The sequence below is a fragment of the Pleurodeles waltl genome, chromosome 11 (genome assembly GCF_031143425.1).
Source record: "Pleurodeles waltl isolate 20211129_DDA chromosome 11, aPleWal1.hap1.20221129, whole genome shotgun sequence".
NCBI classification, from domain to species: domain Eukaryota; kingdom Metazoa; phylum Chordata; class Amphibia; order Caudata; family Salamandridae; genus Pleurodeles; species Pleurodeles waltl.
In genome coordinates, this window is record NC_090450.1 from 806,653,327 (window position 1) to 806,677,167 (window position 23,841).

Below are 23,841 nucleotides of genomic sequence, written 5' to 3' on the forward strand. Positions count from 1 at the left end.
CCCATCCTGCCCTGCTTGTTGCAGTACCCCATGGTGGCGGTGGTGGTGTCCGTGAACACCTGCACCAACTTCCCTTTGAAAGGGGAAAGAAACTCCTTCAATGCTAGTCCGATTGCCCAGAGCTCCAATATGTTGGAGTGGAGCATAGATTCTGCTGGAGACCAAAGTCCTCTAATCTCCACCTCTCCCAGATGCCCCCCCCCCCCAATCCCAGAAGAGACGCATCTGTCACTACTGTAAGGTCTGGTTGGGGGAAGGGAGAGTAGTCTGCCTCTGACCCAATCGCGGTTCGTAATCCACCACTGCAGGTCTGTCGCAGTTCCCTCCAATATCTGGACCATGTTGGAGAGATTTCCCTGATGCTGCGCCAACTGGAAACTTCAGGTCTCACTTCAGAGCCTGCATATCCAGGAGGCATGTGTCACCAAACAGGATGCAGGAGGCCATGAGTCCCAGCAGCCTCATAGTCAGTCTCCTCAAACCAAGGATAGAGGCCAAAACGTCGGTATCATAGCCTTAATACCCTGGACTCGTTGCTCGGGAGGATAAGCCCGAAACTGCACTATGTCCAGAACAGCTCCTATGAAAGAACGTCTGAGAGGGAGTCAGGTGTGACTTTGGCACGTTTATAGTGAACCCCAGCGAATGCAGGAGGTCTGCCGCAGTCTGGAGGTGGGAGACAACATTCTGGGGGTAGCCTGCCTTCAACAGCCAGTCGGCGAGGTAGGGGAAGACAAACCCCTTACTGGCACAGATGAGCTGCAACCACCGCCATCACCTTGGTGAACACCCATGGGGCGCTGGTAAGGCCAAATGGCAGCACAGTGAACTGAAAGGGTTTGTGGCCTACCTTGAACCATAGGAAACACCTGTGGGCAGGCAGGATGAGAATATTAAAATACACATCCAGTAAGTCCAGCACTACCAACCACTCTTCTAGGTCTAGGGCAGACAAAACCTGAGCCAACGTGAGCAACTTGAATTTCTTGAGGAAGAGATTTATGGTCTGTAGATCTCGAATAGGGCGAACATCCTTGCTCATTTTGGGTATCAGAAAGTAGTGGGAATAACAACCATTGCCTACTTCTGACACTGGGACCCTTGCTATGGCTCTCTTGGCAAAGAGCAGTAACTTCCTCACAGATCAATGACAAATGATCCTCTGTCAGCTGTTCAAGTGACTGCGGTATAGGGGGAGGAAAGGATTGGAAATGCAGGGCTTAGACCTCCTGATTATCTGCAGTACCCAAGAGTCCGATGTTATGGACTGCCAGTGGAGGAGATAACGGTGTACTTTCCCTCCACTGGACCAGCATGGTCCTACATATCCAAATTAGGAGAGCTTTGAGGCCGCAGCTGCTGGGAACTGGGTGGCAGATGACTTCTGGCCTGCAGACCGTTAAAGTCTGAAGGAACAGCGCCCATGTCCTCGCATAGCCTGGGTTGGTTGCATGGGACAGTGGATGGGATAAGGCTGGTGCCGTACCACATCCCTTTCGTAGCCATGAAAGGGGCGGAGGGCAAACAGTGGAGGAGGGGTCACTGAGAGGCCCAAGGACTTGGCCGAAGCCAGAGATTCCTTAAAGCATTCCAGCTCCAAGTCTGCCTTCTCGCCAAACAAGTGAGTGCCATCAAAGGGCATGTCCATGAGGTTTGCCTGGACATCCTCCGAAAACACACATGTCCTCAGCCAGGCAAGTTGCCTTAAGGCCACTGATGATGCAACCGATCTGCCTAACAAATCAGTTGTATTTAAGCCACACCGAATGGTGAACTTAGCTGCACCCTGCCCTTCTTTTACTGCTTGGGAAAGTATGGCACAGCGCCAGAACAGCTTTGGGGACTGCACCCTCAAAGCCTTCGGCACCATGGCCTCACAGTCAGAGCACGACTTGGAGTTGCACCAGAGGCAAACGAGATGGAAGTCTGTGACCAAAATGGCACGGTGACAGATGGGGGTCGCCCTTGATGTGGCAGGAACCAGCATGGATTGTGGTGTCAGAAGTGGATTCAGGAGGCACAGCTGGTGATCTCCCGACTGGATGCCTTTGAGGGGTCCGAAGGGCCTGAAGGCACACCAGAAGAAGCCAGCAGGGGGCCAAAGATTCAAAGCATGTCTCAAACTGTTGTTGCATCACCAACAGCCTCGAAAACTCAGGGTGCATCGGGATCAGCCGAGGAATTAGCACAATGATGAGGGACCATGAGTAAGACCATAGGACATGTTGACGTTCTGTAATTACTCAGAATGACAGTGGTGTGGCAAGTGGATGTGGCCTGCTTGGATTTCTTGTGCTCCTTTTTGGGCTTGTATTTACGTGAAGACTTGGTTTGCGATGACAACTTGTCATAGAAATGGACCGGAGGGCTGGAGTCCTCAAATGAGTCCTTACATGAGCTCCTGATGTGTTTGTCAACATACAGCTTAGCTTCGCCTTCCCGGATTGCCTTCAGGTGTATCAGGACACATTCATCACATGACTTGGAGCTGTGGCCTGAACCCAAGCACGAGAGAGACACCACATCAGGATCTCGTTCACAGACATTTGTTTGCACCAGTCCCCACATCCAATGAGAAAAGTGTAGGAGCTAGCTCCAGATCTGCAAACAAAGGCATAAGCGAACTTGAGTGGCACTTAAATAAGATTGCAGCTGTCAATTCCAGCGAGGAGTGGTATCAACCATAACCACACAAGCCCACCTATAAATTCGCAGGGATTAGACTAAAAAAACAAAAAAAAAATCCGGAAACAGTCTGGTGCCTGGGGATATTTTACAGGTGAGGAATATGCAGTCAGAAGTATCCATCGGAAAGGGGAATTATGTAGAATGCCACCTTGAAATTATCAAATCCAAGCATTACATCAAGGAAGACAATACAGAAGAGGACTGGGAGATTAGAGAATGATACCCCCACAAGCAGGGGTAGGTGAGGTATAAGGCACTCAAATCAACTAATGGGGAATACCATGGTTGGGTATATTATATGACAGCATCAAGTTAAAAAACGCTGGGGATGACCAACCCTCTTCTGCTGTAGGAACTGTGTTAAATGATATGCTGAAACCAATGGCATTGTTCACAAACATATGTATCAGTGTTGAATAATCAATTCAAACATATTATTATAAAATACCAATTACCCCATGCTCCCAATTAATAAAGTGTTGGTGTAGGAAAGGAGACAATGTTTAAATCCTATGCATGTGGCAATTGTATTGAGAACACACTAAGCAATATTTGTCTTGCTATACTTTGTGTAAACCCTTTTAATCCTATCCACATCCACTTTTTCCCAGACCTTCATTTGATACACTCACGAGCCAGAGCGAGGAGGTGGTCGTTTATGCAGGACACCCCTGCTGCCTTCAACGAACGCAGTGGGAGGCTTGTGGTAGACAGAGGCTAAAGTGCCAATGTAACAGATCAACTCTTCCAGCAGAGTGGGCTCTATAAGATCAGTCTCCTCAGAGATAAGTGGTTTCTCTGCCAGCACGACCTCTTTGGCTGCTACAGGATCTGTGGACAGCAAGCGCCAGTAGATGTAGCCACGATCCCTCAGGTCTGGATTATCAGAGTCCTGGAGAATACACAGGAATAGATAAAACATCGATCACAGGTTGTAGCAAACAGAGCTGCCAATTTCCCTCAGTCATCATTGAAAGAGGAGAAAATCTGAAGTGCATCCTCATTTATTATGTGGGTAACAATCTTAATAACAATAAAACCAACTATAATATTAAAACAATATCAATAACAAAGATACTACTAATGAAATGTGTGATATACCACGTCATACTACACTTCTGACATTCAAAACAATAATGTAAATAGCACGTTAATGCTATTTACAAGTTCTCGCCAGTAACCATTTTATCAGAGCAAATAGTATAAAAACTACAAAAGCACTATAAGAAGATTTGCTGTTCTCTATTTCAGACTGATAATCGGAGCTCATGAATCGAAATAGTGATTATTATATTACACCCATTAATTTAGTTTTAAAAATAAGTTGTAAAGCTGTGCCACAAGATGTTAATTGAGAAGGATTCAGATACTGCCCTTTACTGAAAAGTAAAGAACCTGTAAACTTTCACCAACATATAAACAAGGAAGAAAACAATACGTGTCTTTAACAAGGGCTCTTTGGCTCGTTAGTATTTCTTAGTCATGAGACACAGGTTCTCAGATTACTTCATTTAACGTAAGCACCAATTCCATATGAGACTTAAGTAGGAGACTATTCCGGTCAATGTTCAAAAATAGGAACAAAACGTTATCCTCTCTGATGAACACTGTAGGACAGTACCCCTTTTTGCATGGTTAGCTCTCCTCCCCCCCCCCCCCCAACACACCCACCCTTTGCTCATATTGATGTTAATTTGACTAAGTGTGTGCTGGGATCCTGCTAACTAGGTCCCAGCACCAGTGTTCTTTCCCTAAACTGTACCATTGTTTCCACAACTGCACACCCCTTGCACACAGCTAAGTCCCTTGTTTCAAGTACCAGTGGTACCAAGGGCTCTGTTGACCAGAGAGGGACCCTAAGGGCTGCAGCATGTATTGTGCCACCCTAAGGGACCCCTCACCAAAAACATACAACTGCCATTGCAGATTGTGTGTGCTGGTGTGGAGAAAAAGGTAAAGTTGACTTGGCTTCCCTCCCAGGGTGTCGTGCCCCCAAACCACTGTCTGTGGCATAGGTAAGTCACCCCTCTAGCAGGCCTTACAGCACTATACCACAGGTGAGGGTATAGCTGAATAGCAATATGCCCCTACAATGTCTAGGTCCATTCTTAGACATTTTAAGTGCAGTGTGACCATATTAAATACATGGGCTGGGAGTTTGTCATTACTAACTCCACAGCTCCATGATGGCCTCACTGAGGACTGGGAGGTTTGGTATCAAACTTCTCAGCACAATAAACCCACACTTATGTCAGTGTTGGATTTATTGTAAAATGCACACTGAGGGCATGTTAGAGATGCCCCATGTATTTTACCCAACCCTCTAGTGTAGGGTTGCCTGGTCTGTGCCAGCCTGCCACTAACAGACAAGTTTCTGACCCCCATGGGGTGAGAGCCTTTGTGCTCTCTGGGGTCAGGAACAAGCCTACACAGGATAAAGGTGCTTCACACCTCCCCCCAGAAGGAACTGCAACACTTGGCGGTGAGCCTCAAAGGCTCAAGCCTCCTGTTACAGTCCTCCAAGGCACTCCTGTAAGCTCCCTAGACCAAGCCCCACTTTTGGCGGCAGGTCCGGCGGGACAATGAGGTAAACAAGGAGGAGTGACCACTGCAGCTAGGACCACCCCTAAGGTGTCCAGAGTTGAAGTGGCCCCCTCCTTGTAGAATCCGTTATCTCTTTTTGGAGGTGAAGGACCAATAGGGATAGGAATGTGCCCCCCCTCCCCAGAGGGAGTGCGCACAGTAGGGGGGGGGGGGGGGGGGCACCCTCGGGGACAGCAGCCATTGGCTACTGCCCTCTGACCCCTGTAATGCCCCTAAATCTAGTATTTAGGGATACTCCTGAACCTTGCTCTTCAGATTCCTGGCGAACTCAATAAAGAAGAAAGGAGGACTGAATAGCCGAACCCCAGCAGTGAAAACTCCAGATGACAACTGACTTGGCCCTAGGCCTACTAGCCTGTCTGCAGCTTCAAGACTCTTACAACAAAAAGGGGATGCATCCTGCAAGACTAGTGATCTCTCTAAACTCCCAGAGGACTGCCTGTCCAGTTGAGGGCCAAGAACTCCGGAGGACAGCAACCCTGTCCAGAAGAAACCCTCCAAAAGAACTCCACAACCACCCCGGATCGGCAAGCCCTGTTCACAATGTACCCGACACCCACAACCCGAGTCCAGGTGACCCACTGGTCCAGAGAAGGTACCCAGACGATTACGACCTCTAGTCTGCCCTGAGTTGACCCCTTCTGGCCAACATGACGATAACTGCAGCCTAAATCCAGAGGACCCCCTTGACCGCGACCGGATCAGACGAAGATTCTCAACACCCTAAGTTACCACTGCACCCTCAGTCCCCTGGCCTTGGGGAATCCGACCGACGGTCCGGTAGGCGCCTCTCCTACTGATCTTGGTTTCCCTCTCCTACTGATCTTGGTTTCCTGGAACCGACCCCGTGGAACCAGAATGCAGCACCTTTGTGCTCCCCCAGGGTTCCCCAACTGAAAAGTACTGAGTGCCCAACTTTGTGCCTGCACCCTGCACCCAGCTCCCCTTTGCCGCTGAGGGTGTGTTTGGTGCTGACCTGCGGCCGCCCGGTGTTGACCTATATCCCCCCCCCCCCCCCCAGGCCTGTGTCCTGAAACTGCAGGTACTTACCTGCAATGTGTTTTCTTGCAAGGGCCCACAGTCCTCAATGGATTTATTTGACCTCTGCACCCTGGCTGGCCCTGTGCTGCTGGTGGTGCACTTTTGGGGTCGTTTTATCAGTAAAACTGCACGTTAGTGGGAAAGTTTGTGGCAATTTCAATGGAAAATGTGCTGTCTGTAAATGAGAGTGCACTAAAACATCATGCTTCAGTAATATATTTATTAAAAGTGAGTTTTTATGCATGAACTGGGAAATATTCTTGCCCTGATGACAATGCTATAAATTAACTAAGGGGCAAGTCAGGGGTCCTGGGTACCCTATATATGGTCTCAATTCTTATTATACATGTATCAAACAATTAGTAAGTAAGATTAAAAAATGAAAAAAATTGGGCAGCAGAAATGATGAACTCTCATATTTGAAGGTGCTCTCGTATGTGATCATTAAAAAGGTCACCCCATAAAACTAAATATTTGCCTAGGATCACACAATTTGAGACCAGGTTATGGGTCAAGTACATAAAAGTCAGGGCGATTAGAGAATTCAAGTTACTAGACCTGCAGGTCTAGTAACATTTTCATGATTTTTCGAGACCTGACCTGTAGTGCATTAGGCACAGAAGTCCCAACGCTAGGGGCGGAAGCGGGCAGACTAGTGGCTGGTGCAGTTTGCACCCAGGTTAGGTTCCGCAAGGGGCACATAGAGCTCCAGCGTCCTGCCCGGTTTTACCCCTTCTTACCACCCTTTATTGCCTTTACTGCACGCCAGTCTACAACCTGCTGTTCCATCCTCCACCCCTGTGTAGCCACCATTGCATCACTGCATCGTATTGTTCTGTAGCGCACCTCATTTTGGTATAGTATATACAGAGCCAGTTTCCAACAAACACCTGCACACTTTTTAGGTCTTGCCAAAAGTCAAACACCTATTGTGGACAATACCAGTACTTACAGTAGGTTATGGGTCTACCAACTGCTTACCATTAGTATTGATCCTGCCAGGCAATGCAAGCTGTCTGGTTGCACAGGACCGATTGCAGTCCACCTACTGCTCACTGATGGTTGGCTCACATTTGTTTGCTTCTTATTCAAGTCCTTGCCTTCCCTTCTTATGTTTGGCCCTCCCTGGGCATTGCCTTTTTATAATCATTTTGATTGGTTGACTCATATCCTTCCACTGCTTAATTTTAGAGAACAATTTTTTTCTTTTTGCACTCCATCGAACAAGTTAGACATTTTGTTTGTGAATTGCTAAGGCTTTAATAAATAGAACTGATCCATAAAATAATTGCCATCCCTCTACCAATTACAGTTTGAAGGAGGAGGAGAGTCGCACACCAAAACTGGACTGTGATATATTTCAAAAGATTTGCTGATGTCCAAAGAATTAATGCTAAACTTTGCTTTACCAGCCCATAGTCCGATTTCAGCTGCTCAAACAGGATAACCCCCTGAAGATCAAACAGACACCCAACGCGTTTGCACCAAGCCTCTTGCCAGTGCAGTAACTGGCCTTGTTGCATCCCTGGGATGCAGTCAGGGTTAGATAAGATTGGGGTCACAGGGGACAAGAAGGAGGTTAAACCAGCTTTGATTGTTACAGCGTCCAACACTCAGAAGTCTGAGCTGGTTACTGGGGAAGAGTAGAGTCTCCATGCCTAGTGTTTGTGGGGAGCCAGGGTTTATTCCATATTTGGGAACCTTCCACAGACTGGCCCATAAAGCACCAGTGTTTCTCTGAAAGTGGTGGCTCCATTCTACTAAAAAGTGGAGTTGAATGGCCTGGTACTAACGCAGCAGAAGGGTTACAACCAGTCCTCCTTCCTGTGTTGGGTAATAGAGCACTGTATACAAAACGGAGCCATCTACGGACTCTGTCGCCAAAGCTGAAGTGTCCCAGGGTCACGAACAGATAGGGCCAACTGATTATCAAACACCTTTTTGGCATCAAAAGATAGGAAGAAAGCTTCTTTCTGTAACCTGTGTATCTGTAAGTGGTAAATGCATTTGGTGTTATCTCCGCATTGTCGGGTGGGAATAAATACTGCTGTGTGCTAGTCAATCAAGCCAGGCATTAGAGGGTTGAGGCGGTAAGCCAGTATGCTAGTAAAAAGTTTAGCGTCAATATTCAGGAGTGAAATTGGTCTACAAGACCCACAAAGAGCCAGGTCCTTGCCAGGCTTTAGAATAACTCATAAAGAGGCATCTAAATGAGTCAGTAAGGGAGATGATGTCAGCAAAGAAGTTGTAGAGAGTAGTGGAGCCAGATCACTTTATAAAATTGTGAAGAAAAGCCATAGGGACCAGGGGACTTCTTAGGCTTCAGGCAGGCAATGGTCGAGATGACCTCTTCTATTCGAATGGCTTCTCTAGCACCTCAGAGTCAGATGGGGTATGGTGGGGGTGGGTGAGAAAGCTACCTTGTAGATAGCCCAAGAACTCATTGGAAATGCTGTCTGAGGCGACATACAGAGTGGTATAGAGCTGTTGAAACGCTGACACAATTTGTGCATCTGTGCGTGCTTCATCAGATGGACTGAATGGATCGCTTGGACCAAGCCTGAATGGATCTGTGTCCTGATGCGATGTGCAAGCATATGGCCAAAGCAGTTGCTCCCTAGGCAAAATTTATGTTTGAGACAGTCCATTGCACATTCAGCCCTATCCAGATCTAGGCACTTTAGGTGTATTTGTGATTTTTCCAATTCCCTACACACCCTTGGGGCCTGCAGTTCTAAGAATTTCTGATCCAGGCTCTGTCGCTTCTCCTGTCATCATCGATTGTCAAACATTGATATCGCTGTGAGTTGCCCCGTACCACTAATTTCAATGTCTCCCAGAAGGAGGCTGAAGAGGTCTCTTCGTTGTCATTACTGTGGAGGTAATCTACAATCACCTTGTGGGGAATAAACTCATGGGCTGGGACTAGTGTAAACGCTGCATGAGGTGCCAGTGTGATGTCCTATGCTGATCAGAGTTGACGCGTGCCACTAGTGTCAGGGGGCATGGTCTGAGACAGATCTGGGGGTGATGAAGATGTAACAGACAAGGGTTTGTAGGGCTGATGTTGTTAAGAAGTGGTTGATATGAGCATAGGTTTTGCGAGCAACAAAACAGAAGGTGTAATCTCATGTGGGGAGTGAAACTGGTGGCAGACATCTTTTACCCCACAAAATCATCTAACCAATGAAGTCCCTTGTCCGAAAGGGCCCCAGTCTGGTCAGAGCACTGGCCAGACCAGTGCTGATCATTGTCCATCTCCAGATTCATGTCACCACCAACCAGTATAGCAGCGTCTGGCGAGTGGAGAATGGGTGCAAGGGCGCTTGTGGTGAAAGGTTGATCAAGGCAGTGGTGCATGGTGGAGTGGTTGAGGGAGGCATACAGCGTGACAGTAGCCTAGTGATGTGTTGACTATTTCGGTATACCCCTCAATGTCATGAGTGAAGGAATTAAAATCAACAAACACAGTACCAAACATAGAACATGAACAGAACTATAATATGGTTAAGTCAATTATCGTTGTGTTGGGCATGAAAGCGATGATTTCTTGGCATCTCCACTTCCTCTCCTCTTGCGATCTCATTATCCTCAAGGGTGGAGACCCGTTCTCCGACAGAGGACAGGTCTAGCCTTAGATCTTGCATGTCCTGGGAGACATTTTTGAGGTCGTAATCAGTTGTTAGTGATTCAAAAAGGGAGGCTAGGAATGTCCAGGTCACCAAGGCCTGGCTGGACTTAGAGGTCCCTTCTGGGTAAGGCTGCGTGAGGAACTGTGAGGAAGAGGTTGTGCCTTTGGCGGGAGTCAGAGTGGAATGGGCAAACATCTCCCGCACAGATTCGTCTTTCCTGGTTTTGGCGGTGGTCATAACTGGGTTGGGGGTGTGGGGTGGTTAAGGTGTGGGGCTGAAATCTTTAGGCGCTTGAGATAAGTGACTGAAAGCACCCAACCTCGGGGTGGAAGGGCAGCAGGTGACAACTGTGAAATAGCGCTGTCGTGGTGCAAGTCTGGAGGTGTCCGTGGAGAGGTGGTATTTCAGGAGCGCTGAAGTGGACAAAAGCTCAGCAGAGGGAGCAGAAACAAAATTAAGGGGGGCACGAAGGGCCTTGTAGCCACAGAGTGTTAATGCCGGACGCACAATATGGACTTTCCTAAGCAAAACAATTGAATGGATTATTTATAGTAAAGCACAAATGCAAGAATAAGCATAGATGTATTTTTTAGCTTATTATAAAGTCTGGGTTTGGATAGCGCAACTATCAAATAGACCTATTGCTTATAACATGCAGTGTGTGTTTTGAGTCTACCTTTTGAGGTAGTTGTTTTTTGTTGTTGTTTTTTTTCAACCAAACTCCTTCACCCATTGGCTTGCAACTTTTGTCAATTAAGCCTTTGGTCAGCCCAATAGAGTATTCATCTGACACCTAAAGCTAGTGGCTGTATTTGCTGATGCTATGTTTTGATTTGAAAATGTGCTGAGGCCTGCTAATCAGGCCCCAGCACCAGTGTTCTTACCCTAACCTGTACTTTTGTTTCCACAATTGGCACACCCTGGCATCCAGGTAAGTCCCTTGTAACTGGAACCCCTGGTACCAAGGGCCACTATGCCAGGGAAGGTCTCTAAGTGCTGCAGCATGTCTTATGCCAACCTGGGGACCCCTCGCTCAGCACAGACACACTGCTTGCCAGCTTGTGTGTGCTAGTGAGGACAAAACGACAGATGCCTCTGAACATGGGATAGGGGCAGTTTTGTCCCAAACAAATGATGATGGCCTTGACCAGCCTGTTGCTTTCATTAGCAGGAGGTTAGTCCCCAGGGAGTAGCGTTGGAGTGCCATTGAGACGGAGGCCTTTGCTGTGGTTTGGTCCCTGAAGAAGCCGAGACCATACCTCTTTGGTACTCACTTTGTAGTTCAAACTGACCACAGACCTCTCAGATGGCTGATGCAAATGAAAGGTGAAAATCCAAAACTGTTGAGGTGGTCCATCTCCCTACAGGGAATGGACTTTATAGTGGAACACAGACCTGGGACTGCCCATGCCAATGCAGATGGCCTTTCCAGGTTCTTCCACTTAGAAAATGAAGACTCTCTTGGGAAAGGTTAGTCTCATCCTCTTTCGTTTGGGGGGGGGGGGGGGGGGGGGGGGTTGGGGGGTTGTGTAAGGAAATGCCTCCTTGGCATGGTTACCCCCAGACTTTTTGCCTTTGCTGATGCTAAGTTTTGATTTGAAAGTGTGCTGAGGCCTGCTAACCAGGCCCCAGCACCAGTGTTCTTTCCCTAACCTGTACTTTTGTTTCCACAATTGCCACACCCTGGCATCCAGGTAAGTCCCTTGTAACTGGTACCAAGGGCCACTATGCCAGGGAAGGTCTCTAAGGGCTGCAGCATGTCTTATGCCACCCTGGGGACCCCTCACTCAGCACAGACACACTGCTTGCCAGCTTGTGTGTGCTAGTGAGGACAAAACGAGTAAGTCAACATGGCACTCCCCTCAGGGTGCCATGCCAACCTCACACTGCCTACAGGTATAGATAAGTCACCCCTCTAGCAGGCCTTACAGCCCTAAGGCAGGGTGCACTATACCACAGGTGAGGGCATAGGCGCATGAGCACTATGCCCCTACAGTGTCTAAGCAAAACCTTAGACATTGTAAGTGCAGGGTAGCCATAAGAGTATATGGTCTGGGAGTCTGTCATGCACAAACTCCACAGCACCATAATGGCTACACTGAAAACTGGGAAGTTTGGTATCAAACTTCTCAGCACAATAAATGCACACTGATACCAGTGTACATTTTATTGTAACATAAGAGGGCACCTTAGAGGTGCCCCCTGAAACCTTAACCGACTACCCGTGTAGGCTGACTGGTTTTAGCAGCCTGCCACACACCAGACATGTTGCTGGCCACATGGGGAGAGTGCCTTTGTCACTCTGTGGCTAGTAACAAAGCCTGTACTGGGTGGAGGTGCTTCACACCTCCCCCTGCAGGAACTGTAACACCTGGCGGTGAGCCTCAAAGGCTCACCCCCTTTGTTACAGCACCCCAGGGCACTCCAGCTAGTGGAGTTGCCCGCCCCCTCCGGCCACGGCCCCACTTTTGGCGGCAAGGCCGGAGGAGATAATGAGAAAAACAAGGAGGAGTCACTGGTCAGTCAGGACAGCCCCTAAGGTGTCCTGAGCTGAGGTGACTAACTTTTAGAAATCCTCCATCTTGCAGATGGAGGATTCCCCCAATAGGATTAGGGATGTGCCACCCTCAGGGCTAGTAGCCATTGGCTACTAACCCCCCAGACCTAAACACACCCCTAAATTCAGTATTTAGGGGCTCCCCAGAACCTAGGAACTCAGATTCCTGCAACCTAAGAAGAAGAGGACTGCTGAACTGAAAAACCTGCAGAGAAGACGGAGACACCAACTGCTTTGGCCCCAGCTCTACCGGCCTGTCTCCCCCCTTCTAAAGACACTGCTCCAGCGACGCGCTCCCAGGGTCCAGCAACCTCTGAAGCCTCAGAGGACTACCCTGCATCTAGAACGACCAAGAACTCCTGAGGACAGCGGCTCTGTTCACCAAAGACTGCAACTTTGCAACAAAGAAGCAACTTTGAAACAACACATGTTTCCCGCCGGAAGCGTGAGACTTTGCACTCTGCACCCGACACCCCCGGCTCGACTTGTGGAGAACAAACACCACAGGGAGGACTCCCCGGCGACTACGAGACCGTGAGTAGCCAGAGTTGACCCCCCCCTGAGCCCCCACAGCGACGCCTGCAGAGGGAATCCCAAGGCTCCCTCTGACCGCGACTGCCTGCTTCAAAGACCCGACGCCTGGTAAAGACACTGCACCCGCAACCCCCAGGACCTGAAGGATCCGACCTCCAGTGCAGGAGCGACCCCCCGGTTGCCCTCTCCCTTGCCCAGGTGGTGGCTACCCCTAGGAGCCCCCCCCCCCCCCTTGCCTGCTTGCATCGCTGAAGAGACCCCTTGGTCTCCCATTGATTTCGATTGCGAACCAGATGCTTGTTTGTGCACTGCACCCGGCCGCCCCCGTGCCACTGAGGGTGTACTTTTTGTGCTAACTTGTGTCCCCCCCGGTGCCCTACAAACCCCCCCTGGTCTGCCCTCCGAAGACGCGGGCACTTACCTGCTGGCAGACTGGAACCAGGGCACCCCCTTCTCCATTGAAGCCTATGCATTTTGGGCACCACTTTGACCTCTGCACCTGACCGGCCCTGAGCTGCTGGTGTGGTAACTTTGGGGTTGCTCTGAACCCCCAACGGTGGGCTACCTTGGACCCAAACCTGAACCCCGCAGGTGGTTTACTTACCTGCAAAAACTAACAAACACTTACCTCCCCCAAGAACTGTTGAAAATTGCACTGTCTAGTTTTAAAATAGCTATATGTCATTCATGTGAAAACTGTATATGCTATTTTGCTAATTCAAAGTTCCTAAAGTACCTACCTGAAATACCTTTCATTTGAAGTACTACTTGTAAATCTTGAACCTGGGGTTCTTAAAATAAACTAAGAAAATATATTTTTCTATACAAAAACCTATTGGCCTGGAATTGTCTCCGAGTGTGTGTTCCTCATTTATTGCCTGTGTGTGTACAACAAATGCTTAACACTACTCCTCTGATAAGCCTACTGCTCGACCACACTACCACAAAATAGAGCATTAGAATTATCTCTTTTTGCCACTATCTTACCTCTAAGGGGAACCCTTGGACTCTGTGCATGCTATTTCTTACTTTGAAATAGTACATACAGAGCCAACTTCCTACATTGGTGGATCAGCGGTGGGGTACAAGACTTTGCATTTGCTGGACTACTCAGCCAATACCTGATCACACGACTAAATTCCAAAAATTGTCATTAGAAACTGATTTTTGAAATTTGAGCTATTTTTCTAAATTTTTAAAAGTCCTGCTAGGGCCTTCTGTTAGTCCCTGTTAGCATTTCTTTTAGAGTTTAAAAGTTTTGTAAAAGTTTGAATTAAGTTCTAGAGATAGTTTTAGATTCTCAAAAAGTATTCCAACTTTTAGAAACATAATGTCTAATACAGAAGAGAATGTGATGGAACTCAACATCACCCCTTACCTCCATCTTAGGATGAGAGAGTTAAGGTCTCTCTGCAAATTAAAAAATATTAAGGTTGGTCTAAACCATACCAAAATACAGCTCCAGGAGCTCTTGGCAGAGTTTGCCAAAAACAACCCCTCTGAGGATGACCTCCCAGAGGGGGAAGCTAGTGATGTGGAGGAGAATTCCCCCCTCCAGTCCTAGTTAGGGAGAACAGGGCTCCTTAAGCCCTGACTCCAACTGTGATAGTCAGAGATGCTGTTTCTCTCACAGGAGGGTCCAGCACCTCTGGAATCACTGAGGATAGCCTCAGTTAAGATGACCTACTGTTAGCCAGGATGGTCAAAAGATTGGCTTTAGAGAGACAGCTCCTAGCCATAGAAAAAGAGAGACAAGAAATGGGTTTTGGTCCCATCCATGGTGGCAGCAACATAAATAGGGTCAGAGATTCTCCTGACATGTTGAAAATCCCTAAAGGGATTGTAACTAAATATGAAGAGGGTGATGACATCACCAAATGGTTCACAGCTTTTGAGAGGGCTTGTGCAACCAGAAAAGTAAACAGATCTCACTGTGGTGCTCTCCTTTGGGAAATGTTCATTGAAAAGTGTAGGGATAGACTCCTCACACTCTCTGGAAAAGATGCAGAATCCTATGACCTCATGAAGGCTACCCTGATTGAGGGCTTTGGATTCTCCACTGAGGAGTATAGAATTAGGTTCGGGGGGGCTCAAAAATCCTCGAGCCAGACCTGGGTTGATTTTGTTGACTACTCAGTAAAAACACTGGATGGTTGGATTCAAGGCAGTGGTGTAAATGATTATGATGGGCTGTACAATTTATTTGTGAAAGAACACCTGTTAAGTAATTGTTCAAATGATAAACTGCATCAGCATCTGGTAGACCTAGGACCAATTTCTCCCCAAGAATTAGGAAAGAAGACGGACTATTGGGTCAAGACTAGGGTTACCAAGACTTCCACAGGGGGTGACTAAAAGAAAGGGGTCACAAAAGCCTCCCCAGGGGAAGAGTGTTGAGACATCCAAAGGGAAAAATAGTAAAGAGTCTTCTACAGGGCCCCAAAAACCTGCACAGGAGGGTGGGCCCAGAGCCTCTTCACAATCCAATTTTGGGTACAAGGGTAAAAACTTTGATCCCAAAAAGGCCAGTTGTAGCTGTAATCAGCCTGGACACCAAACTGGAGACAAGGCCTGTCCCAAGAAAGGTTCCACTTCAAACTCTACTCCAGCTAACACTGGAATGGCCAGTCTCCAAGTGGGATCAACAGTGTGCCCAGAGCAAATCAGGTGTCACACTGAAGCTACATTAGTCTCTGAGGGTGGGGTGGATTTAGCCACACTGGCTTCCTGGCCCCCTAACATGCAAAAATACAGGCAGCAGCTCTTAATTAATGGGACAAGTGTAGAAGGCCTGAGGGATACAGGTGCCAGTGTCACCATGGTGACAGAGAAACTGGTTTCCCCCGGTCAATACCTGGCTGGACAAACGTATCCAGTCACCAACGCTGACAATCAGACTAAAGTACATCCCATGGCTATGGTAACTTTAGAGTGGGGAGGGGTCAATTGCCTGAAACAGATGGTGGTCTCCTCAAATATCCCTGTAGACTGTTTGCTTGGAAATGACCTGGAGTCCTCAGCATGGGCTGAGGTAGAACTGAAAACCCATGCAGCCATGCTGGGTATCCCTGAACTGGTGTGTGTCAAGACAAGGGCACGGTGCAAGTCTCAGGGTGAAAAAGTGGTGTTGGAGCCTGGAAAAAAGGGCCCAACCCACCAACAGAAAAGGAAAGAAGACTGGGGAACCAGCTTCGACACAACAAGAAAAAGAGAACCTCTCTTCTCAGGAAGAAGTTCTGCCCTCTGAGGGAACTGAGCCTCTGGAGTTAGAACCTTATCAGGTTGAGCTCCTAGGCCCAGGGGGACCCTCAGGAAGCAGTTGTGTATGGGGCAAGAAACCTGTCCCTCTCTTGAAGGCCTTAGGCAGCAAGCTGCTGAAGAGTCCAATGGAAAAATAACAGGAACACAGAGTCTATTGGGAAGATGGACTCCTTTACACTGAGGCAAGAGATCCCAAACCTGGTGCCACTAGGAGAGTGGTAGTGCCTCAGGAGTTTAGGGAGTTCATTCTGACCTTAGCTCATGATATTCCTCTTGCTGGGCATTTGGGACAGACCAAGATGTGGGAGAAACTAGTCAACCACTTCTATTGGCCCAACATGTCCCAGAAGGCCAAGGAGTTTTGTGTCTCCTGTGCCACCTGTCAAGCCAGTGGTAAGACAGGTGGACATCCGAAGGCCCCCCTCATTCCACTTCCAGTGGTGGGGGTCCCCTTTGAAAGAGTGGGTGTGGACATAGTGGGTCCACTTGACCCTCCCACAGCCTCAGGGAACCAATACATACTAGTAGTAGTGGATCATGCTACTAGATACCCTGAAGCAATTCCCCTTAGGTCGACTACTGCCCCTGCAGTAGCCAAAGCACTCATTGGTATTTTTACGAGAGTGGGTTTTCCTAAGGAGGTGGTGTCTGACAGAGGTACCAACTTTATGTCCGCATACCTGAAACACATGTGGAATGAGTGTGGGGTGACTTACAAATTCACCACACCATACCATCCACAAACCAATGGTCTTGTTGAAAGTTTTAACAAGACATTGAAAGGCATGATCATGGGGCTCCCTGAAAAACTCAAAAGGAGATGGGATGTCCTCTTGCCATGTCTGCTTTTCGCTTACAGAGAGGTACCTCAGAAGGGAGTAGGGTTTTCCCCCTTTGAACTTCTGTTTGGCCATCCTGTAAGGGGACCACTAGCTCTTGTGAAAGAAGGCTGGGAGAGACCTCTTCATGAGCCTAAGCAAGATATAGTGGACTATGTACTAGACCTACGTTCAAGGATGGCAGAGTATATGGAAAAGGCAAGCAAAAACCTTGAGGCCAGCCAACAGCTCCAGAAGTTTTGGTATGACCAAAAGGCTGCTATGGTTGAATTTCAGCCAGGGCAGAAAGTCTGGGTTTTGGAGCCTGTGGCTCCCAGGGCACTTCAGGACAAATGGAGTGGCCCTTACCCAGTGCTAGAAAAGAAGAGTCAGGTCACCTACCTGGTAGACCTAGGCACTAGCAGGACCCCCAAAAGGGTGATCCATGTGAACCGCCTCAAATTCTTCCATGACAGGGCAGATGTGAATCTGTTGATGGTAACAGATGAGGACCAGGAAGCTGAGAGTGAACCTCTCCCTGATCTCCTCTCCACAGACCCTAAAGATGGTTCAATAGACGGAGTGATCTATTCAGACACCCTCTCTGGCCAAAAGCAATCTGACTGTAGGAAGGTCCTGCAACAGTTTGCTGAACTCTTTTCCCTAACCCCTGGTCAGACACACCTGTGTACCCATGATGTGGACACAGGAGACAGCATGCCTGTCAAAAACAACATTTTCAGACAGTCTGACCAAGTTAAGGAAAGCATCAAAGTGGAAGTCCACAAGATGCTGGAATTGGGAGTCATTGAGCACTCTGACAGCCCCTGGGCTAGCCCAGTGGTCTTAGTCCCCAAACCTCACACCAAAGATGGAAAGAAAGAGATGAGGTTTTGTGTGGACTACAGAGGACTTAATTCTGTCACCAAGACAGATGCCCATCCCATTCCAAGAGCAGATGAACTCATTGACAACCTAGGTGCTGCCAAATTCTTAAGTACCTTTGATTTAACAGCAGGGTATTGGCAAATCAAAATGGCACCAGGAGCAAAAGAAAAGACAGCATTCTCCACACCTGATGGGCATTATCAGTTTACTGTTATGCCCTTTGGTTTAAAGAATGCCCCTGCCACCTTCCAAATGTTGGTGAATCAAGTCCTTGCTGGCTTGGAGTCCTTTAGTGCAGCTTATCTTGACGATATTGCGGTCTTTAGCTCCAGCTGGCAGGATCACCTGGTCCACCTGAAGAAGGTTTTGAAGGCTCTGCAATCTGCAGGCCTCTCTATCAAGGCATCCAAATGCCAGATAGGGCAGGGAACTGTGGTTTACTTGGGACACCTTGTAGGTGGAGGCCAAGTTCAGCCACTCCAGCCTAAGATCCAGACTATTCTGGACTGGGTAGCTCCAAAAACCCAGACTCAAGTCAGGGCATTCCTTGGCTTGACTGGGTACTACAGGAGGTTTGTGAAGGGATATGGATCCATAGTGACAGCCCTCACAGAACTTACCTCCAAGAAAATGCCCAAGAAAGTAAACTGGACTGTAGAATGCCAACAGGCCTTTGACACCCTGAAACAAGCAATGTGCACAGCACCAGTTCTAAAAGCTCCAGATTACTCCAAGCAGTTCATTGTGCAGACAGATGCCTCTGAACCTGGGATAGGGGCAGTTTTGTCCCAAACAAATGATGATGGCCTTGACCAGCCTGTTGCTTTCATTAGCAGGAGGTTACTCCCCAGGGAGCAGTGTTGGAGTGCCATTGAGAGGGAGGCCTTTGCTGTGGTTTGGTCCCTGAAGAAGCTGAGACCATACCTCTTTGGTACTCACTTTGTAGTTCAAACTGACCACAGACCTCTCAGATGGCTGATGCAAATGAAAGGTGAAAATCCAAAACTGTTGAGGTGGTCCATCTCCCTACAGGGAATGGACTTTATAGTGGAACACAGACCTGGGACTGCCCATGCCAATGCAGATGGCCTTTCCAGGTTCTTCCACTTAGAAAATGAAGACTCTCTTGGGAAAGGTTAGTCTCATCCTCTTTCGTTGGGGGGGGGGGGAGGTCAGGGGGGGGGGGGGTTGTGTAAGGAAATGCCTCCTTGGCATGGTTACCCCCTGACTTTTTGCCTTTGCTGATGCTAAGTTTTGATTTGAAAGTGTGCTGAGGCCTGCTAACCAGGCCCCAGCACCAGTGTTCTTTCCCTAACCTGTACTTTTGTTTCCACAATTGTCACACCCTGGCATCCAGGCAAGTCCCTTGTAACTGGTACCCCTGGTACCAAGGGCCACTATGCCAGGGAAGGTCTCTAAGGGCTGCAGCATGTCTTATGCCACCCTGGGGACCCCTCACTCAGCACAGACACACTGCTTGCCAGCTTGTGTGTGCTAGTGAGGACAAAACGACTAAGTCAACATGGCACTCCCCTCAGGGTGCCATGCCAACCTCACACTGCCTACAGGTATAGATAAGTCACCCCTCTAGCAGGCCTTACAGCCCTAAGGCAGGGTGCACTATACCATAGGTGAGGGCATAAGTGCATGAGCACTATGCCCCTACAGTGTCTAAGCAAAACCTTAGACATTGTAAGTGCAGGGTAGCCATAAGAGTATATGGTCTGGGAGTCTGTCATGTACGAACTCCACAGCACCATAATGGCTACACTGAAAACTGGGAAGTTTGGTATCAAACTTCTCAGCACAATAAATGCACACTGATACCAGTGTACATTTTATTGTAACATACACCCCAGATGGCACCTTAGAGGTGCCCCCTGAAACCTTAACTGACTACCCGTGTAGGCTGACTGGTTTTAGCAGCCTGCCACACACCAGACATGTTGCTGGCCACATGGGGAGAGTGCCTTTGTCACTCTGTGGCTAGTAACAAAGCCTGTACTGGGTGGAGGTGCTTCACACCTCCCCCTGCAGGAACTGTAACACCTGGCGGTGAGCCTCAAAGGCTCACCCCCTTTGTTACAGCACCCCAGGGCACTCCAGCTAGTGGAGTTGCCCGCCCCCTCCGGCCAAGGCCCCACTTTTGGCGGCAAGGCCGGAGGAGATAATAAGAAAAACAAGGAGGAGTCGCTGGCCAGTCAGGACAGCCCCTAAGGTGTCCTGAGCTGAGGTGACTAACTTTTAGAAATCCTCCATCTTGCAGATGGAGGATTCCCCAATAGGATTAGGGATGTGCCCCCCTTCCCTCAGGTAGGAGGCACAAAGAGGGTGTAGCCACCCTCAGGGCTAGTAGCCATTGGCTACTAACCCCCAGACCTAAACACACCCCTAAATTCAGTATTTAGGGGCTCCCCAGAACCTAGGAACTCAGATTCCTGCAACCTAAGAAGAAGAGGACTGCTGAACTGAAAAACCTGCAGAGAAGACGGAGACACCAACTGCTTTGGCCCCAGCTCTACCGGCCTGTCTCCCCCCTTCTAAAGACACTGCTCCAGCGACGTGTTCCCAGGGTCCAGCAACCTCTGAAGCCTCAGAGGACTACCCTGCATCTAGAAGGACCAAGAACTCCCGAGGACAGCGGCTCTGTTCACCAAAGACTGCAACTTTGCAACCAAGAAGCAACTTTGAAACAACACACGTTTCCCGCCAGAAGCGTGAGACTTTGCACTCTGCACCAGACGCCCCCGGCTCGACTTGTGGAGAACAAACACCACAGGGAGGACTCCCCGGCGACTACGAGACCGTGAGTAGCCAGAGTTGACCCCCTGAGCTCCCACAGCGACGCCTGCAGAGGGAATACCGAGGGTCCCCCGGACCGCGACTGCCTGCTTCAAAGACCCGACGCCTAGTAAAGACACTGCACCCGCAGCCCCCAGGACCTGAAGGATCCGACCTCCAGTGCAGGAGCGACCCCCAGGTGGCCCTCTCCCTTGCCCAGGTGGTGGCTACCCCGAGGAGCTCCCCCCCTTTCCTGCCTGCATCGCTGAAGAGACCCCTTGGTCTCCCATTGATTTCTATTGCGAACTCGACGCTTGTTTGTGCACTGCACCCGGCCGCCCCCGTGCCGCTGAGGGTGTACTTTTTGTGCTAACTTGTGTCCCCCCCGGTGCCCTACAAAACCCCCCTGGTCTGCCCTCCGAAGACGTGGGTACTTACCTGCTGGCAGACTGGAACCGGGGCACCCCCTTCTCCATTGAAGCCTATGCGTTTTGGGCACCACTTTGACCTCTGCACCTGACCGGCCCTGAGCTGATGGTGTGGTAACTTTGGGGTTGCTCTGAACCCCCAACGGTGGGCTACCTTGGACCCAAACCTGAACCCCGTAGGTGGTTTACTTACCTGCAAAAACTAACAAACATTTACCTCCCCCAGGAACTGTTGAAAATTGCACTAAGTGTCTAGTTTTAAAATAGCTGTATGTCATTTATGTGAAAACTGTATATGCTATTTTGCTAATTCAAAGTTCCTAAAGTACCTACCTGAAATACCTTTCATTTGAAGTATTACTTGTAAATCTTGAACCTGTGGTTCTTAAAATAAACTAAGAAAATATATTTTTCAACACAAAAACCTATTGGCCTGGAATTGTCTCTGAGTGTATGTTCCTCATTTATTGCCTGTGTGTGTACAACAAATGCTTAACACTACTCCTCTGATAAGCTTACTGCTCGACCACACTACCACAAAATAGAGCATTAGAATTATCTCTTTTTGCCACTATCTTACCTCTAAGGGGAACCCTTGGACTCTGTGCATGCTATTTCTTAGTTTGAAATAGTACATACAGAGCCAACTTCCTACACCTCCCAACACAACTTGTTTGAATTTTTTCTGTTGGCCCAGCAGCTGCCATTTGCCTCTGGGTTGCTCAGATTTCAAAAAGGGCTTTTGCATATGTCAAAATTAACTTTTTACTTACTGCTCCAAGTGGTGCCGGCCATGTTGGAATGGTAAATAAAAAGAAGGCCACAATTTCCGTATGCACATGCGTGGCAATACATGTGTGTGCCATGTCATTACACATATAAGTACATAGATATTGGAACAGTTGGGAGCAGTGTCTTAGCACATATTTCAGCATGCACAGGTTCACATCATTTCGCCTTTTGTGGGTTTTCTTATGAAAACATTTATTTTTACAGATACTGGAGACCATCGGCAAAAATCATTGACAAAGTCAATAGTCGAAAAGCCAAGATCCATGAGCTTTGCCAATGTTTGTTTCTTTTGTTTCAGCACTCCAGGAGAGTGCATGTCTTTTCCTGTTCTCTCCTCCATGTGCAGGTTTCACCTCACATCCTCCAAACTCTTCCCTCCTAGTAGGTCATAGTCATATATTTTTTCTCAAACCCACCTGTCCCAAACTATTCTATAATTAATCTGCTCCATGGTATTTGGTCATAACATTGACTTGCACCCCCTCCTGCAGCCTTCTTTCATCAAAAATATATATATATATATATATTTTTTTTTGGAGGGCTTGTCTGTGTGTGCTTTCCTACATATTAATTTACCACTCCAGTACAGGCATCCCCCTGTTCTTGGTAAGGTAAATTAAAAGTTAAACAAATGGACGCAACATAGTGACACATGCATGTGCATACATCATTACAGTGGTTATTGTTTTTGATTTTTTTTTTTTGCCAATACTATTCTGAAACAGCAAACAAGCAATTGTTTTGCCAATGTGGAATGCATTGCTAAAAACAATGCTAAAGCCGAAAGGATGGGCAACATCATTGAAAGGCGAGACCTAGTATCTTTGCCAATGCACATTATTATTTCTATTAACTTTTTAGGTGGCCAAAGCGTACAGAAATACTGTACTGAGACTACATAAAACAGTACATAAAGACAGTGCAGGTATGGGTAGTAAGAGAAAGGCAATAGATGCCAGATTATGCGGTAAGTAACAACATTCAAAATGATTGCATCAGTTGTATTTAAACATAGATCATTACGAGGCATGCTCATGCTCTATGTGCAAGAAATATGAACCAGGGGCCAGATGTAGCAAAGGTTTTTACCCATTCTGTGTCTATGGGAAAAAGTGTTTGTACATATGGCCCTAAGAGTGGCTGGGAATGAAGACACTGCGTTCACGCAGGTTAGGGATAGTTTGAGGGTGCTTGAGAAGGTGGAAGTTGTCTCTGTGAGGGGAAGAGCCAGAATAGAAATTATTCTGAACCTCGAAGTGACATTGGCAGATTTAGAGGTAACAAGGCACCTTTGGCCTTGTAAGTGAAGGAGATGACTGGGCAATTAAAAAAGGCATTCCTTTCCACCCAATATAACGCAGTAGTGTATTAGGTCATGAAAAGGACTTGTGGTACACAGTGGGTTATTCTACCTGAGGACTGTGAAGAGAGACTTATCTCTGAACTTTGACCATACTGATTATACAGAGAGTGAAGAGGTGTACCACTATTTGATTGACTTTAAAAGACGTGGATTAGGCCAATGAAATCCTGATAACAGAAGCCTAGCTTTAGGATAACTAAATTGTTAACCATGGTCTTGGCAGATTGAAAGAAGTGGGGATTTTGCAGGCACAGAATTGATGGTAAAAGCCACCTTAACTTAATAACCACTACCCTGAGAGAACATCACTGGATATCCATGAAGGCAAGCATCACTTTTAAAACATGATGCACCCATTTAAAAGGCAGTTCAATCCAAAATACTTTGCAACCATGTACAGACATCCTGGGAAGCCAACGTAATGCCTAAAGTTATCTTTGCCAGACCTGAAATA

At 47.9% G+C, this 23,841-nt stretch overlaps 1 protein-coding gene across 1 annotated transcript in view; it reads right to left on the reverse strand.

Annotated features, from left to right (window-relative positions):
• The window catches only part of AP1B1 (adaptor related protein complex 1 subunit beta 1), a 335,180-nt gene that overhangs the window by 206,980 nt on the left and 104,359 nt on the right, over positions 1-23,841 (reverse strand). The window contains exon 12 of the mRNA XM_069214578.1: positions 3,321-3,580. Coding sequence (XP_069070679.1) covers positions 3,321-3,580 — 260 coding nt within the window. The remainder of the gene's footprint in view (positions 1-3,320; positions 3,581-23,841) is intronic.